The 17,568-nt window shown below is 40.8% G+C and overlaps 1 protein-coding gene across 12 annotated transcripts in view; it reads left to right on the top strand.

The window, feature by feature from the left end:
* Window positions 1-17,568, top strand: part of Wdr78 (WD repeat domain 78) — a 76,235-nt gene that overhangs the window by 12,142 nt on the left and 46,525 nt on the right. For 11 of the 12 annotated variants that reach the window (XR_376319.4, XR_376318.3, NM_146254.4 and 8 more), the window contains 4 exons: window positions 5,383-5,567; window positions 6,717-6,829; window positions 11,604-11,760; window positions 14,686-14,825. Coding sequence is in view for 10 of the 12 variants with exons in the window: in NM_146254.4 (NP_666366.4) it covers window positions 5,383-5,567; window positions 6,717-6,829; window positions 11,604-11,760; window positions 14,686-14,825 (595 nt within the window). In the remaining 2 variants the exon portion in view is untranslated. Of the gene's footprint in view, window positions 1-5,382; window positions 5,568-6,716; window positions 6,830-11,603; window positions 11,761-14,685; window positions 14,826-17,568 lie in introns of those variants that run through there. The other variant, XM_030253562.1, reaches the window with a different exon arrangement.

The raw sequence follows: 17,568 nt of genomic DNA, 5'->3' as shown, positions 1-17,568 counted from the left end.
TAAAGGTGAGTGTGCATGTAATCTCATACCCAGAAATTCCAACCAACAAAAACTCATAGATTAGCATATCATATGATAAAAATATTGATAGCAACACCATTTGATGGCACGTGCCACCTATGTGTGACACACATGTGAGCCAGGGTGCATACATTAGGTCAAAGGACAGTTCTCTTCTTCCCCCATATGGATCCTGGAGGCCCACCCTGAAGCATCACATGACAAAGAGCACCTGTACCCACCCAGCTGTTTAACCAGCCCAGCAGCACCATTTGAAAGTCAAAAAAGCTGGGTGGTGATGGTGTAAGCTCTTAATTCCAGCATTTGGGAGGCAGAGGCAGGAGGATCACTGTGAGTTTGAGGGCAGCCTGGTCTATAGAGCAAGTTTCAGGACAGTTGGGGCTACACAGAGAAACCCTACCTCTAAAGACCAAAAAAGAATAAGAAAAAAAAAAAAAAGACAAGACTAGAAAACACAAATTCCTGCTGATAGATAAATAAAGCATGATACATTTCCACGGTGAATTACTATATAACAATGAAATTAATAATCTGTGGCTATAGCCAGTAATACAGATGAATCTTACATGCATAATAGTGAACAAAAGAAACCAGTATCAAAGACTGTATTCATATGGTGTCACCTGAGTGATGTTACAGGCCACTGTAATGTGATGTCAAGATAATTACTACTTTTGATGGAAGATACTAGCTCTCCTGAAAGAAAGATCTGGGATGCTGGTAAATTACTGTTCCTAAATCTAATTGCTGAGTACAACAGTGTTATTCACTAGGTTGTGAGCTTCATGCATACTTTGTGTGTGTGTGTGTAGTCTATGAAAATTAAAAACAAGCAAACTATTAAAGGTACTTAACAAAGCTATGACTAGAAAGGAGAGGGAGGATGTGAATGTAAAACAGTCCGTGATTATCACGGCGGGGAGAAAGGTTTTTGATCCACACGGACCAGTGAGGGGGTCTGGAGTGGGAGTGGGGAGGCACCAGTGTTTCACTATTTCCTTTATTGCTGATTGTAAGACTGTGCTTTATTTTATTTAATTACGTTTTTACGTGTCAAATTTTCTAATTGAAGGGAATAAACCTGATACAAGAAAGGAAATATCAGTAGAAGGCTATTAGAATAGATATTTAAAGTATCTTTTATTTGACAATTTCAGCAAAGTGACAAGTGGCACACTAACACACAAAAATTATTAGCCTTCTGCGGTATCAGTGACAAACAAACTGAAGAACGGGAAACAATCCCTTTCACAATAGCTTCCAAAAAGTGCCTTGGGATAAACCCCACCCACCGGGGATGTAAAAGACCTCTATAATGAAAATTAAAACACTGAAGAAAAAAATTGAAGAAGGCACTAGTACATGAGAGTCTCCCCATGGTCCCAGATGTCGACACTCACTGTTGTGAGAATGCCTGTCTTTCCAAAGTACTGACCACAATCCCCGTAAAAATCTCCATACTGTCCTTCACGGGAATGCAAAGAATAACCTTAAAATGTATATGGAAGAAGCAGCAAAGACTCCAGACAGCCAACACAATCCTGAGCAAAATGAGCATGGCTGAGGGTATGACAAAACCCAATTTCAATTAATACTCTAGAGACCTAGCATTATAAACAGCATGGCACTGGTACAAAACAGACATAGGTCACTGGAGTAGACTAGAGAATCCAACTTCAAGGTCATACAACTGTAGCCACCTAATTTTGATAAGGATGGCAAAAATATGCACTGGAGTAAAGATGGCCCCTTTAGAAAGTCCTGGGGAAACTGGATAGCTGTGTTTAGAAGAATGGATAAAGTCACCCTGGACAAAGCTAAACTCCAGATGGATCGATGAACTCAACATAAGACCTGAAACGATAGAGGAAAAGAGAAGAGAGCTTACGTCAGGATTCAGGCATAGGACACTCTGGACAGCATTACGACCATTCAAGAAATGAGACAAAAAGCAACAAATGGTATCTCATGGTGTGCAGCAAAGGAAATTGTCAAGCAGGTGAAGCGGCAGCAATAGAAAGGGAGAAAATCTTTGCCAAATAGACATCCAGTGTATGCAAAGAACTCACAAATCTTATTATCATGAAAACAGCCCAAGCTAAACAATGGAGTGGGTGTGTAGCACTGAACAGATTAAAAAAAAATGGGAGGTTTTTTTTTGGAGATTTTAATTTCTGTTTTAATCTCACTAGTTTTCACTCATCACATGTTTTGTTTAATTTTTGGTCTTTTTGTTGTTGTTATGGAAGACACCCACTACTCTTGGACTAGTATTAATTTGTGGCTTTCCATCTACTAATATTTGTTTTATGAAATTGGGTGCATTTGTGCTCAGGGAATCCTAGTGGCCTGAAGGATGGTTTCCTTAGCACCCACACAGTGTCTACCTCTATTACCTCTTGGTAATTTTGGTGTGAAGTCTATCAGAACAGCAACATCTGTTTGTTTCCTAAGTCCATTTTCTGTCTACACCTTGGGATGTTGAAGTGTCACATCTTTTTACATCTCTTTTATGCTTAGCCGTGTTTCTTGGAGGCAGCAAATAGACAACCCCTGCTCTTTAATCCATTCTGCTGGTCTGTGCATTTAATTGGGGGAATTGAAGCTGAAAGATGTTCACCCTTCCCGCCATCTTGCTGGTTTTGCAATGTTTAGGTCCCTCCCCCACTTCTCTTCCTTAACTCTTATTCTAACATGATTCTTCCCCCGATGGCCTTGTGGATGGATTTGTTTTTCTCTCAGTCCAAAGGATTCCTTTATGGATTTTTGTGTAAAACTAGCATACTAATCATAAATTCCGTTCATCAGGTTTTCTTTTTGTGGGGGTGAGATGAGGATATTTTTTCTTCAATTGTAGCAGGCCCTATTGTATGTGTTCTGTTTCAGAGCATGAAACACATCTGTCTAGCCCTTCTTACCTTTAACTCTCAGATAACTTGCTGTCACTCTGATGGGCCTGCGTGATGTGCATGTGGCTGCAAGTTTCTCTCTTGCTGCTTTTAATATCCTGGTGGCACCTACCTTCCCTATACTTCTGTGTGTTTCATGTTTTAGTCTCGATGCAATGAGAAGACACTCTTTTATGTCTCATTTGTTTAGTGACTTAAAGGCCTCCAGTATCTGGATTGGCATCTCTTGACTTTGAACATTGTTTCCATTGATCCTTTAAAAAGTGTTTTCCATGCTTTTGGAACTAAATTCTTCTCTGTCTTCTATGCCCATCAGCCACACATTTGCCTTTTCTGAAATGCCTATTCCAGTGTATTCCAGAATTCTCGATGTTGTAGCCTGGGCTCCCTCACCTTGCCTTCAAGTTCAGTGTTCTGTTATCTCCTTGATTCACACTATTGATGAGACTTCCCCCAGAGCTTTTGACTTGACTCATTGTTTCTCATTTCTAGAATTTTAGGTTGGTTTTTCCTCGGTATTTCTAGCTCTTTGTTGAAGCCCCATTTCACATCCTGCAGCATCTTCCTTATTTCATTCATCTGTGTTCTCAGTCAGGACCTTATTTGAACGTACAGACTTTCTCTTACGCTCCGCTGCAGGGATTTTACCTGACCCACCCTCATGAGATACCATTGCTATAGAGTTTGTAACTTTTGGATGGGTTGTATCATGCTGACTACTTCCTTGGGGCTTACATATCTGCTGTTACTTATCAGCCACCTTTTTTCCCCCCAGTTAAAGTATTTGCTATGTTCTCATGGACAAACAAGTAACAACAACAAAAAAGAAGCAAATTGGGAGGGGATAGGATGAGAGAAAGGAGAGAGGGACGTATACAATGTCGCTGAGCAATATAGTGAAGAATGTCTTAGAAGAAACTGGGTGAAGACACATAAGCAATAGTCCTAAGACCTGAGCAACACACAAACAAAGGCAAAACAATCAGGAGACATTATCTGTAAGACTGGAAAGAATTAAGACAATTAAAAAGGTGAACATTTTAGTTATTTTTCTCTTGCTTTGTTAAATCACCATAACCAAGGCAACTTATTAAAAAAATTTGGGGGGGGGGCTTATGGCTTCAGAAGGTGTCAGAGTGAAGGAAGAACTTAGAGCTCACATCTTGATCTACAGCCTTGAGGCAGAGAGCAAGCACTGGAAAACACAGTGAAACCTTACTGTCTGCACCTGGTGACGCACCTCCAACAATCCTTCCCAAGAGTTCTACCAACTGGGGACCATGTATTCAAACACAAGCTGTGGGGCCATTCTCATTCAGACTGTCAGAGTACATGTAGAGTGAACTGCTGACACAGCCAGGCTGAACTGAGGTTCTTGGGTCCCTCCAGCTGTAGTAGGCTCTACTTGGTACTGTGTGGAAAGCACTTTTTTCAAACCTATACTTCTAGTATTGCATAGTCCAAAATATTAATAAGTAAAGTATCATTTTGCCATTCTGACTTCTGTGTGTTTTATCATTAGAGTGTATTATGACTCTTTAAAACTGTAATATATATGTGTATATATATATGTATATATAAATATATTTATACACACACACACACACATACATATATATATATATATATATATATATACATATATATATAAAGCTTTTTGTGACTGGGGATGATGGTGCTTGTCTTTAATCCCAGCAGTCAGGAGGCAGGGACAGGTGGATCCCTGAGTTCAAGGCTAACCTAGAGTAAGTTCTAGACACCCAGAGCTACGCAGAGAGACTGTCTTGAAAAACAAAAACCAACCACCCAAACAAACAAACAAACAGAAAAAGAATTAATTAAAAAGTTTGTTGTCGGGCTGGAAAGATGATGGGTCAGCAGTTAAGAAAAAACATTCACTGCCTTCCAGAGGTCCTGAGTTTAATTCCCAGCAACCACATGGTGGCTCACAGCCATCTGTAATGGGATCTGATGCCCTCTTCTGGTGTGTCTGAAGAGATCAACAGTGAACTCACATAAATAAATAAATAAATAAATAAATAAATAAATAAATAAATCTTTAAAAAGTTTGCCATCATGCTGGCAGTTTCTATATGCATCTTGCCTCTTAATTACATTAACGGGCCATATCAAGTGACTGGCTATCCTATCTAGGTCTCTTTCTGTAATGTACTGTATGTTATTCAAACAGTGACAAAAATATACTAACATCCTCAGATCGCATTGCCTCTGTATTTACTACTAATACACAGGCATGTGAGCACAATTTTCAACAGATATGTGGCTAGTTACATGTGAAGTATAACATTTTGAATCATTTAAGTTTTTGTGTTTATTTTGTCCTAAGACCATGATACTTAGTATTTTTCTGCTGTACTTTTTTTGTTTACCAAGAGTTCGAAACCTTGCCCTGTCTAGTTATTCACTCCATTTAACAACCATTGTTTTGCAGGTGCTTGATTCAAAAGGAGTTGATGTCACACCCCGACCTCTCTACCATCCAGATCCACATGCTGCGTCAGCAAAGCCAAACAAACTCTTGACATCACAAGAAGGATCGCTTGGATCAGATTATATTTCTTCCTATAGCCTCTATCAGAATACACTAAACCCTAGCATGTTAGGGCAGTACACAAGGTGAAGTTCTTTTGATTTCACTAATTTTGAACTTCCGTTTGGATTCATGCGTCCAGAATGTATATTAGTTTCCAGTTTTCTCACATCAATCTATCAATTCTAGTATACCGGCACTTACATTTTAATTATTCATGCTCAGAGCTTGATTAAATAGTTCCCATACATTCCAAAACAGGGTTTAAAGTTCACCTCTTGGTGAACAATTAATTGAAACCAGGAAAGTGAGAAGATGATAGAGTGAAGGATGCTCATTTGTTTACAATTTGAATTTGAATTTCCTTTTGAATTCTTGTGTCTTTTTCCCGGGCATAAGTATATATGCCTGCTGAAGGCTTTTCCTGGGGAGATGTAATACACACCTACTCACCCCAGGAAGGGAATGACACTACTTAAGAGTGGATGATGGGTTGCTTAAAGGAATAAGGATGACTCAAAAAAAGCATCCGCATCACAGAGAAGCAGACGCCCACACGGTGACCACAAGCCACGTCTCTGGAGCTCTCTGCAGAACCTGTAAGCAGCTCCAAAGTCCCAGAGTCTCTTCCCTCCTCAGCTCAGCTGCTCAGTCTCCTCACTGGCACTTACTTACCTGTGTTACGCTGGGGACAGGCTTTTGAGGATCTTCCACGTTACTATTTTCCAGGCATGAACTTCCGTTTACCTCCTGAGACCCTCAAGCTTCCCCTCTTGTAAGGAGGGTTTCAATTTGGAGGAAACTGCTGTTGGTGTAGCTAGCTCTTGAGTTAGCTCTTAAGAGGGTTTTTGGGAGATTGGACTTTGGGAGATGAGTTGTGAAGAAAGGGGAGAACCCAGGTGAGAAACAAAGGGAAAAGTGTCCTGGGCTGAGCCCCCCCAGAGAACCAGAGTCAGGGAAACCCCCAACAACGAGATGCCAAAAAGTGATACTGAGGATGGAGTTGGAGAGGGAGCTGTAGTTTAGACAAAATGTACATTAGGAACACAGTGGTGGCCTCTGGGCATAGGTTTAAAGAACAGGAAAAACCAACGGAAGAGTAAAGTTACTGTGATTTGCGTTGCTTAGATGACTGCAGTACGTTTGGTTTTTCCATCTGTTACTGTAACCTAATTGATATTTTTAGTTTCTCATAAAGACACTGAACAAATGAGTAATGTTCATAATTTTCACAGGTCAGTCCTGGGGAGCAGTTCAGTGTCGAAGTCAAGCATCTCAACAACTGAGTCGATGTCAGAGGACCTTGAAGATTCCTCTTACAAGAGGGATAGATTGGCCAGTTTTACAGGTAATAGAAAACCCTTTTTTATTTACTCTTACAGTTTTCAAAAAAAATTTTATTTATTATGTGCATTGGTGTGTTGCCTGCATACATGTCTGTGTGAGGGTGTCGGATCTTGGAGTTACAGACAGTTCTGAGGTGCCATGTAGGTGCTGGGAATTGGACCTGAGTCCTCTGGAAGAGGATTCATTGCTCTTAATCACTGAGTCAAGTCTCCAGCCCCTTAATTTTACAGTTTTATGTATTTTCAATGGTTTAAGTATAGACTCCCCACAATAAAATTGTCATGTTTGTAAAACCTAGATTATTTTATCATAGATTGTATATCATTATAAGATTAATTTCTTAGTTGTGCCTGAGAGTTGATAAAAAGATGGAGCTGAGAATGTATCTCAGTGGCAAAACATTTGCCTACATGGAAGGCGCTGAATGTTTAGTCCTTAACAATGCCTCCACTCGTGTGTGTGTGTGTGTGTGTGTGTGTGTGTGTGTGTGTGTGTGTTACCTAAAGAGAAACTCCCATTTTACTTGGGCATGTGGATACCAGTTGATACTCCGAAATCATTAGCATTCTTTTTAAGTATTTATGTGTGTATGTGTGTGGGTGTTTTGCCTGCATATATGTCTATGTACTCTGTTCATTGCCTTTAACTAGGGCTACAGACTGGCAGAAGTCTTCATGCCAGTGCCAGAAACTGAACCTCCGTTTGTTTGTAAGTGTTCCTAAACACTGAGTATCTTTCCAGTCCCCCCACCCTTTTTTGAACTTCAATTGCCAAATAAATTATCATACTCTTTTCATGAAATATCTGAGCGGTTCACTCTTGGTTTTATACAATAAAAGAAACTAAGAACTGTTAGGAAATAACTGATTTCTTGGCCTTGGGCATACATATCAGATGAGCAGCAAAGAAGTAAAAAAGTTATTGAACAAAAACCCAGCCCTTCCTACTGTCAAAGGAAAAGAGAGAAGAAAAAAAAAAAAAAAAAAACCAACAACAAAAAAGAATGTCACAAACAGAGCAGCCATTTGTGTCCCCATTAGCCACAGGTAGACAACTTCAACAACAAAAAGTATAGTGCTGGGTTATGACTCATATTAACAATATTCAAGGGCCCACTCTTAGATATTTGATAAAAGGCAGAGTATACTCCCGTAGAGAAGAGTTCTGAATACTTACGTAGATACTTGTCCCTCAAGAGGTAGCTTCCTGTCCTCTTAAATGAAGTTTTGCACTGTGGCTTTCTCCAGACTACAGTGTATGAAACAGAACCCAGTTTCAGCTAAGAGGTAACGATGTCAGAGCTAAGTCATGTTGAGAGCCTTGATGGTGCTGTAAGATGAGACTTTCCTCCTCTGCGTCTTCCCGGAAACCCATGTCCTGCTTCAGGCATTCCTAAACGGGAACACATTCTACAAAATGCATGATCAATACTCTTCAGTCTTCTAACACAGGAAACTGCCAAGGTCTAGAACACATTCTACAAAATGTATGATCAATACTCTTCAGTCTTCTAACACAGGAAACTGCCAAGGTCTAGAACACATTCTACAAAATGTATGATCAGTACTCGTCAGTCTTCTAACACAGGAAACTGCCAAGGTCTAGGAAAACCTCATGTGGTGTTTTGGCAGATATTTTGAAATAAATTATGAGGTTTATTTTTCAATATTTACTTATTTATTTATTTATATTTACATTACTGTCATTGCTCCTCCTCTTGGTCCCCCCTCCCACAGTTCCTTATCCCATTCCTCCTCCCCCTTGCCTTCAAGAGGGTGCTTCCCCCCCCTTCCTCCTTTCCTGGGTCCTCAAGTCTCTGAAGGATTAAGCGCATCTTCTCCCACTAAAGCCTGACCAGGCAGATCTCTGCTATATTTGTGCCAGGGGCCTTGGACTGGCCTGTGTATGCCCCCAGTTGGTGGCTCATTCTCTGGGTACTCCCTGGGGTCTGGGTTAGTTGAGACTGCTGGTCTTCCTCTGGGGTCACTCTCCCATTCAGCTTCTTCAATCTTTCCTCTAATTCAGCCATAGGGATCCCCGATTTCAGTTCAATGGTTCGGTGTAATTATCTGCTTCTGTCTCAGTCAGCTGCTGGTATGGACTCTCAGAGGACAGCCATGCCAGGCTCCCGTCTGTAAGCACATCATAGCATCAGTAATATTGTCAGACTCATGAGCTGGAACCCAAGTTGGGGCAGTCATTGGACCTCCTTCCCTTCAGTCTCTTCTCCATTTTTGTCCCTGCAGTTCTTTTAGAAAGGAACAGTTCTGGGTCAGAAATGTTGACTGTGTGTGAATTTAAAAGAAGAATTAATACCAATACTCCTCAATGACATTAAAATGAAGCAGACTGGAATAAACAATGGGTTTTAGATGATGAAGTGTCACGTGAGTTCATTAGTTACGTCAGGTACAGACAGCAGAGGAGTTTACAATGGGGACCACTGAGTTCAGGCAGTACACACACTAATATTCTTAACAAGTTTTCTACACCTTGAGCTATTCTAAAATGAATAGATTTTCTAAGCTACCTTAAAGTCTTCCACAGTCCTCTGGGTCTTCTGATGTACACACTTTCAGAGCCTTGGAAGCACTTGGTGTTTCATTTGGGCGACAGCGTCAGGCACTGATCATCATTCGCTCAGTGTGGAGAACAGTGTATGACAGGTACCTTTACATGATCTCCTTACGTGCCTGTGGCAGGCTAGGACATAATGAATTTGTGAGGAGACAGAGGTACTGTTTTGTAACTCAGTCTGATTGTAATTGCATTGGACCCATTGTAGCTGAACAACAACTTAAGGAAGGCTTCGTGGCTCGTTCTTTATTGAGGTCTCTTAATGTGACCAGATAATATACATTTTTCTGTACCTCCTTCTGAATTCATGGGAAAAAAAAACTCATATTGGAACCAAAATGCTACATTGTGAGTAAAAGTGCTATTGAAACCCCAACGTTGACGGACTCACCCACTTATTAAATGTAAAGCACCACAGAGCCTTTCCTATTACTCTCAAGGGTCTTCCTGTGTGGAGATGTAAAAGGGAGCCATGATTCCTGTACACAACTGGAGATCACTTGAGAAATACCAGGCGTGGAAAGAGATGTGCTTCCTCCATCACTGGAAGCAAAAAGCACGTTGATAGGTTTCTAGGTAACAGTGCAAGTGTAGTCGCTGTCTCCTGTAAGGCTAGTGTGGAGCTGGTGATCATGACGCATGAAATACATTGCATAGGCACACATTGCTGCTGGATTACTTCCTTAATATGTATCAAATTCAAGTAGCATTCTGTGGCTTTGGCTGGATAGTGTTCCTCTGCCACTAAGATGGTAAATAAGACTGACTTTCCCCAACTCTAATACATAACTGGCAACATGTTTGATTCTATGTGTGCCACATCTTATGGAAGGTTATATTTAGAGCTGCATATATGCTACAATGCTACTTTATATGTAGCCCAGTTACTAGCCATAAAAGTGATCAGAGAATTAAGGGCCTGGTTGGTTTGCTTTGGCTGTCTCAAAATTAGCATTGTTCCTGTGGATCTTTCAGCACACACCTTCTTATTTTCTCAGATGCACCTCAGAACTGTCAGTGTGGACAACTGATTTACTTCTTTTTGCTTACCCTATCTTAGTCAGACTTAATTATTTGAAACCCTGTTTTTATTCTAAAATCTATTGCACAAACAGTATTTCTTAAGAGTTAATCATTAAGAAGGACTACCTTAAACACTTCCTCTTTCCTGACCTTTATTTGATATCATTGTAGCTACAAAGTAGACCCTCTTCTGGGTGTTCTTCCTTTAAAATTGTAGCACGAACATTTCCATAGTTTCTTTAAAATATATTTGTTAGCATTTAATGTATACAGATGCGTATGTGTTACTATATGTTGATATATATACATACATACAAGATGTTGGTTATGTTTGTTAAAGGATATTTGTGATTTTTTCCATTTCTTTTTTTTAATTAGGTATTTTCTTCATTTACATTTCAAATGCTATCCCAAAAGTCCCCCATACCCTTCCCCCCACCCCCACACTCTCCTACCCACCCACTCCCACTTCTTGGCCCTGGCGTTCCTCTGTACTGAGGCATATAAAGTTTGTAAGACCAAGGGGCCTCTCTTCCCAATGATGGCCGACTAGGCTGTCTTCTGCTACATATGCAGCTAGAAACACGAGCTCCGGGGTACTGGTTAGTTCATATTGTTGTTCTACCTATAGGGTTGCAGATCCCTTTAACTCCTTGGATACTTTCTCTAGCTCCTCCATTGGGGGCCCTGTGTTCCATCCAATAGCTGACTGTGAGCATGTGATTTAAAAAAAAAAAAAAAGATTTTTAGTAAGTTGTTTTACTAAGGTCCAAACTGTCTTCAGCTCTGAAATTCCAACTTTAGTAACCTTCTTCTAGGGCATTGGGCCTCTCACTATTCTAAAGACTCTGGCCAATCCTTTACAACATATTTATTTATGGGAAACTTGAGATCATTTTACACTTGTAGTGGCCTACATCTGATGAAGAGTCTCCTGTCTCTTGGTGATGTTGATTAGAGGTGGACTATAAATTAATAAAATAAAGTAGCCTGATAGTAGCAGGGTTGCCCTTGGGGCTGCCACTGATAGCTGTAGCAGCAAAGCAGGGCTCTTCCAGCTGCTCTCACAGAGGTTAAATAGACACTTGCTGTGTGTGAGTCAGCACTATGTTTTAGGACTAGGAGGCGTGCGCCCTGGCAGCTCCAGGATGATCTCATGATGTTGTGCATTTTAGATGTACGAGTTCTGAGGTCCACAGCTGAGGCAGCCATATCAAAGGAAGAGCTGGAGAAGACTATAGAAATCATCCTCACTGAGACGGAAACACTGAGATTCTTTGACCTGCCAACAGTCATGTTCTCAACAGAGTCTGAAGAAGCTGAGAAAATAATGTATGTATAGCTCAGTTGTGTGACTCGGATGCTGGATTCATATGGTTTTTTTGAAGAGCCTTGGAGACTTCTAGAAATCTCTGTGAATTATATATACATACCCTGTGATTTTATATGGACATTATCTACATCACAGGACATTTTTCTATGGGAAAAGCCCTTATCTTTAGCATAGCCTGTGTAATTATGTAAACTTCTTAAGAAGAAAGGGCAGTGGTCAGCTGGTACAAGTTCTAGTGGGCAAGACCAAGTCCTCGTGTCCTGTCACCGTGGTGTGACCATAGTTAATGTGTGTTACAGCATAGCTAGAAAAGAGGATACATGCCTTCCTGTGATTTAATAAACACTCTATGCTGGTCCTTATCCAAAGTACCAGGCCCTAAGTTAGAATCCTGAGTGCCCACCTAAGAAACCTGTGTGGCTGGTGTGGGAGGGGTGAAGTTAGAAGGTTTGCTTGGATTTGCCAGCTGCTGGGCCGTCTTCAGGGTCAGTGGGATCTTACCGCAAAGGGTGAGAAGAGTTAGAACAGGACTGCTGACAGTCTCCTCTGGCCTGTGTATACAAGCCCTCACGCGCAGATGTGAGTACAGCACACATTTAAATTACTGCCACACACACACCACACCAGCAAAGAGAAATACATTCAAAAGTTCCCTCAGATCGGATTTGATAATAATATACCAAACCAATAGAGACAAGTCATTATGAAAAGACAAACAGTATCCTAAATTCAGACTCTGAGAATGTTAGAGATATGGCATGATTGGACACAAAATATGAAATAGTTACAAAACATTACAGCAATCAAGACAGTCAACACATTTACATTAAGTAGCTCAGAATGATGAATTTTTGATAAGAACTTTATGCAAATGTCAAAAAGCAAGCATTAGCTAAAACATAACTGAGTAAAGATTTAATGACCTCAAAGTAGGTCTGAAAAATTACACAAAATAAAATGTAAAAAGAATGGATTATAAAGAGAGGCCCATTGGACTTGCAAACTTTATATGCCCCAGTACAGGGGAATGCCAGGGCCAAAAAGGGGGAGTGGGTGGGTAGGGGATTGGGGGGGTGGGTATGGGGGACCTTTGGGATAGCATTGAAAATGTAAACGAGGAAAATACCTAATTAAAAAAAAATAATGGCCGGGCATGGTAGCGCATGCCTTTAATCCCAGCACTCAGGAGGCAGAGGCAGGCGGATCTCTGAGTTCAAGGCCAGCCTGGTCTACAGAGTGAGTTCCAGGACAGCCAGGGCTATACAGAGAAACCCTGTCTTGAAAAAACAAAACCAAAAAAATAACGGTCTAACATGTGAGTGTTTCACACAGGCAACAAATCACTGAGGACTGCTCATGGGCGGTTGGAGAGGAGAGGCTTTCCTGAGCTACCAACAGAGCCTTCTCTCTAGAAGGAAAATAGAAAGAGATGGCCTCAGTTCTTTGTACAGACACTCCTGAGTACCAAATGTAGAGAGAAAGGGGTTTTTAAAAGTGTGTGTGTGTGAGGCTGGGGGGGGGGGGGGGGAGAGGAGGCGGGGAGCGAGAGGGGAGGGAGGGGAGGTGCTAGGAGAGGCCATAAGAGGGGAGGGAGGGGAGGTGCTAGGAGAGGCCATAAGAGGGGAGGGGGGGGGAGGTGCTAGGAGAGGCCATAAGAGGGGAGGGAGGGGAGGTGCTAGGAGAGGCCATAAGAGGGGAGGGAGGGGAGGTAGGTGCTAGGAGAGGCCATAAGAGGGGAGGGAGGGGAGGTGCTAGGAGAGGCCATAAGAGGGGAGGGAGGGGAGGTGCTAGGAGAGGCCATAAGAGGGGAGGGAGGGGAGGTGCTAGGAGAGGCCATAAGAGGGGAGGGGGGGGGAGGTGCTAGGAGAGGCCATAAGAGGGGAGGGAGGGGAGGTGCTAGGAGAGGCCATAAGAGGGGAGGGAGGGGAGGTGCTAGGAGAGGCCATAAGAGGGGAGGGAGGGGAGGTGCTAGGAGAGGCCATAAGAGGGCGTCACGTTTCCTGGAGCTAGAATTACATGTGTTTCTGAATGTCCTGATATGGACGCTGGGCAGCAAACTTGGGACCTTCTGAAAGAACTACGAGGGTTCTTAAATACTGAGCCATCTCTATACCCCCAAAGAAGATATTTTAAGTAGAAGAAGATTAGGGGAAAAAGATACAGAACCTTCAGAAAAAGCAGACTTTTTTTTTTTAAGGGAAAGATCACTTCATAATAAAAGGGAGGTATAATAATTTTAAATTAAAACTTCAAAATGAATTTCACTAAGTGGTTTGACCACATTGAAATGAAAAATTATAAGTCCTAAGTAAGATATCCACATACACACTGGGAGTGCAGAAACAATTTTCTAGATTAATCAAGTTAAAATGTGAATTGAAGCTGGGCATAGTGGTGCATACCTTTAGTCCCAGCACTCAGGAGGCAGAGGCAGGTGGATCTCTGTGAGTCTGAGATCAGCCTGGTCTACCAAGCAAATCCAGGACAGCCAGTGATTGTTACACAGAGAGAAGCCCTGTCTCAATAAACAAACAAACAAATCCAAACAAACAAACAAACAATAAAATGTGAATTTAAAAATACTCAGAACTAACCAGTTATGAATACAGCATGCACGCAATGCTACAAAAGTAATACTTGGAAAGAACTTGTAGCTTTAGATGTTCCTATTAAAATTCATAAGTTCTCTAAACAGAGTGCTAACATGTTATTGGTGAACACTGAAGGCAGTTTGCGCCTTGGGAAGCACAGTGTGGAGTGGCCCTTTGCTGGTGACATAATAAAATCTCTCCTTAAGGAGATTTTCAAACTCACTTCTTATTCTGTTACACTCTAGTTCACGAAAGTGCTTTGAGGACAAGTAGTATAGAAAGATGATGTCTGTTCATAGTAATATCTATTAATTAGTTACTTTTTTTTTACAGAGAGAAAAATAAGAAGTATGAAACCCTTTGTAGAAATAGATTAGGCAATGACTTATACGTAGAAAGAATGATGCAGACATTTAATGGAGCACCAAAGAATAAAGAGGTTCAGTGTGAAAAAATCATACTGGAAGAAAAAGGTAATATGCTTTATTCTTGTTGGTAAACTGTTATATTTGAATATATGTTCCTTGAGTCTGTCAGTCAACACATTTTAAACTATATGAATAAATGAATATATGAATATATGAAAAAAATGGAAATTGATTTGTCCAGATAACTTACTATAATTTATAACTTTCAGAACGCTATAAGTTAACAAGAAACGGTTCTGTAGAGTAAGAGTAACATAATTGTCCAGCCTGATTTGTATTCACCCCATATCAGAGTTTGTACTCTTCAGTTATTTATAAAAATTATTTTACAATACGGTTCACTACCAAACAACCACCAAAACAAACATTGTATGTTACAATCATTGCATTCTCCTATAGTACCTAGGTTAATGCTCACCTTAACTCTTTAGAGTGGGTTTGATCATTATTCCTCGTTTCATAGATGAGGAGACAGCCAAGTGAAGGAACCTAAGTTGCTTTTGTCTTAGAACCTGCATTCTTAAGTACTACACTTACTGCCTCTCAGTGTTTACAAATGAACATCTCTGAGGGTACCATGTAAGCAAAAGCCTGTGGTGTGTGGACAAAGGAACAGGCTAGGAAAAAGGCCATCTAGAATCTTGGTTTCTGAACAGAGTCAGGAGCTAGTTTTCTTTCACAAGCACAGCCATTGATTTTTAGCAGAAGAGCATTTGTGTCGGGTAGGTAGATGTTAGTTGCTCACCCTGGTTCTCCCTTTTATATGAAAGAGCCAGAATAAATGCCCCGTCTCCCTTTAGCCTTTCCTTCATTCCTGCGTCAGAGAAGAGGTGTGACTGGCCTGATTGATACACTGGGAGAAAGAACGAGAGGACCTTGATATCCTGCTGGTTTTCCTTCCCTGGTAGCCTGGTAGCAAGTAGAAATTCTTACAGGCATAAAGCCCTGGTCTTGAGCCACAGCATGGCATAAGTGAAGTGTAGCGCTGTGTTCCTGTAACATCTCAGTGCTGATGAGATGGAGCTCATGGTCATGCTCGGTTGGGTAGCAAGTTCAAGGCCAACCTGAGACACATGAGGATTTGTCCTCAATGAAAAGCCGACCACTGGGAAGGATATGCATTAGAGTTTGCAACAGAAGATTTGGGAAAGAAGGTGAGACCATAATTCTTAATGATGGATGGTTTTAAAAGACCCAGTATGTGGAACAGAAAGGAAAGAAAAGAGAAAAAACTAAATGGGGACCCATGAGACAGTGGTGGCTGTAAAGAGACTATGTGGTTCTAAAGAGACTATAAGGAAGGGCACAAAAGAATAGTTGAACACGTAACAAGTCAAGTCTCTCTAAAATCAATAAGGTCTGATCTGAGAAGAATAGCCACAAGAAGAGATCCACAAAGACACAAAGGCACAGTCGGTCATAAGACACAGGGAGAGTGTCAAAAGTGACAACAGAAAAGTGATCCATCACATATGTGGTCTAGCTCTTATCACTTGGTGTCGGGTTGGCAACCATGGAGGGCAACCACAGAGACATTTAAAGGGCCGAAGCAAAAGAGCACTGTCAAGTAAGAATACCAAGTCCTTTAGAAACGGAGAAATTAAGATACTGCTGGATAGCAAAAGCTAAGAGAGTTTATTGATGGCAGAAGAGCTTTAAACAAATTGAGAAGAATCCTTTATGTAAAAACAGAAGGACAGTAGACAGCGATCTTAAGCCACGTGGGGGAAAAGTGAGCAGCAGTAAAAATGACGTGTAGGCACATGCTGAAACCAGTCACTTTGTTCATAGCTGCCTGTTTCTGCAGTGTAGATTAAGATCGGTCGATACACAGGGACCAGAGAGGCCATACAGTGGTCAACAACACCCGATGTTTTCCAGAGGATTTCGGTTGAATTGCCAGCACCACAGCCACCTGTCATTCCCATCCAGGGGCTCCAGTGCCTCCTTTTGGCCTCTGTGGGTACTGCTTGCATGAGTTACACAGAGATATATACAGACAAAACACTCACATAACATAAGAATAAATAATAAAAAATTGTAAAGAGATCTACAAGGCAATAATTAGGTTGTTAATGGGCTTATTATATAGAACATAATTTAAAAAGATCACAGTAGTGGGAGAGAATTGTATAAGGAAGAAAGTTTTAATATGCTACTGAAGAAAAGTATAGTTAACAATAGCTTTAATTTTCAAAACATCATTGTAAGCTATAAATGGTATCCACCAAAAACTAAACAACAAAAACCCTAAAAGTTAGAGAAAGGAACATAAGAATGGAATCAAATCGAGACTACCAGAAGTATCTAGTAAACATAGAACAGTTACCGAGGGGTTGAAAAACAAGGTAGAGCGAATACAAATATCAAGATGTTTTTTATAAACCAGCAATTCCACATCAGTAATTACCTTAAATATACATTAATTATACTGTACAATGAATAGATATTGGCTGCTAAATTAAAAGCAAACAAAGACAGTTCAAATGTTCGCTCTCTGTAAGAGACTTGACAGAATGGCTAAGTATGCACAAAACTGAAAATCGTCACTAGAAAAAACCGAAAATGGCTATACTAGTCAGAAGAGGACTCAGAAATTGTCATATGTAACAAAGAACATGTGTATTGCTCGATGGCTCAGTCCATACAGAGACTATAGCAGTTATGACCATAAGATGAGAGATCTACAGAAGCATCGAGAATGGACCAGTAACCCACACATATTATATACACTGTACTCAGAAGGGGAGAATGAGAAAATCCATTTGGCCACATATTCAAGACTTTA

Source organism: Mus musculus, chromosome 4 (assembly GCF_000001635.26).
Source record: "Mus musculus strain C57BL/6J chromosome 4, GRCm38.p6 C57BL/6J".
NCBI classification, from domain to species: domain Eukaryota; kingdom Metazoa; phylum Chordata; class Mammalia; order Rodentia; family Muridae; genus Mus; species Mus musculus.
The sequence above is the reverse complement of the archived record's forward strand: the minus strand, read 5'-3'. Positions and strand labels throughout refer to the sequence as shown.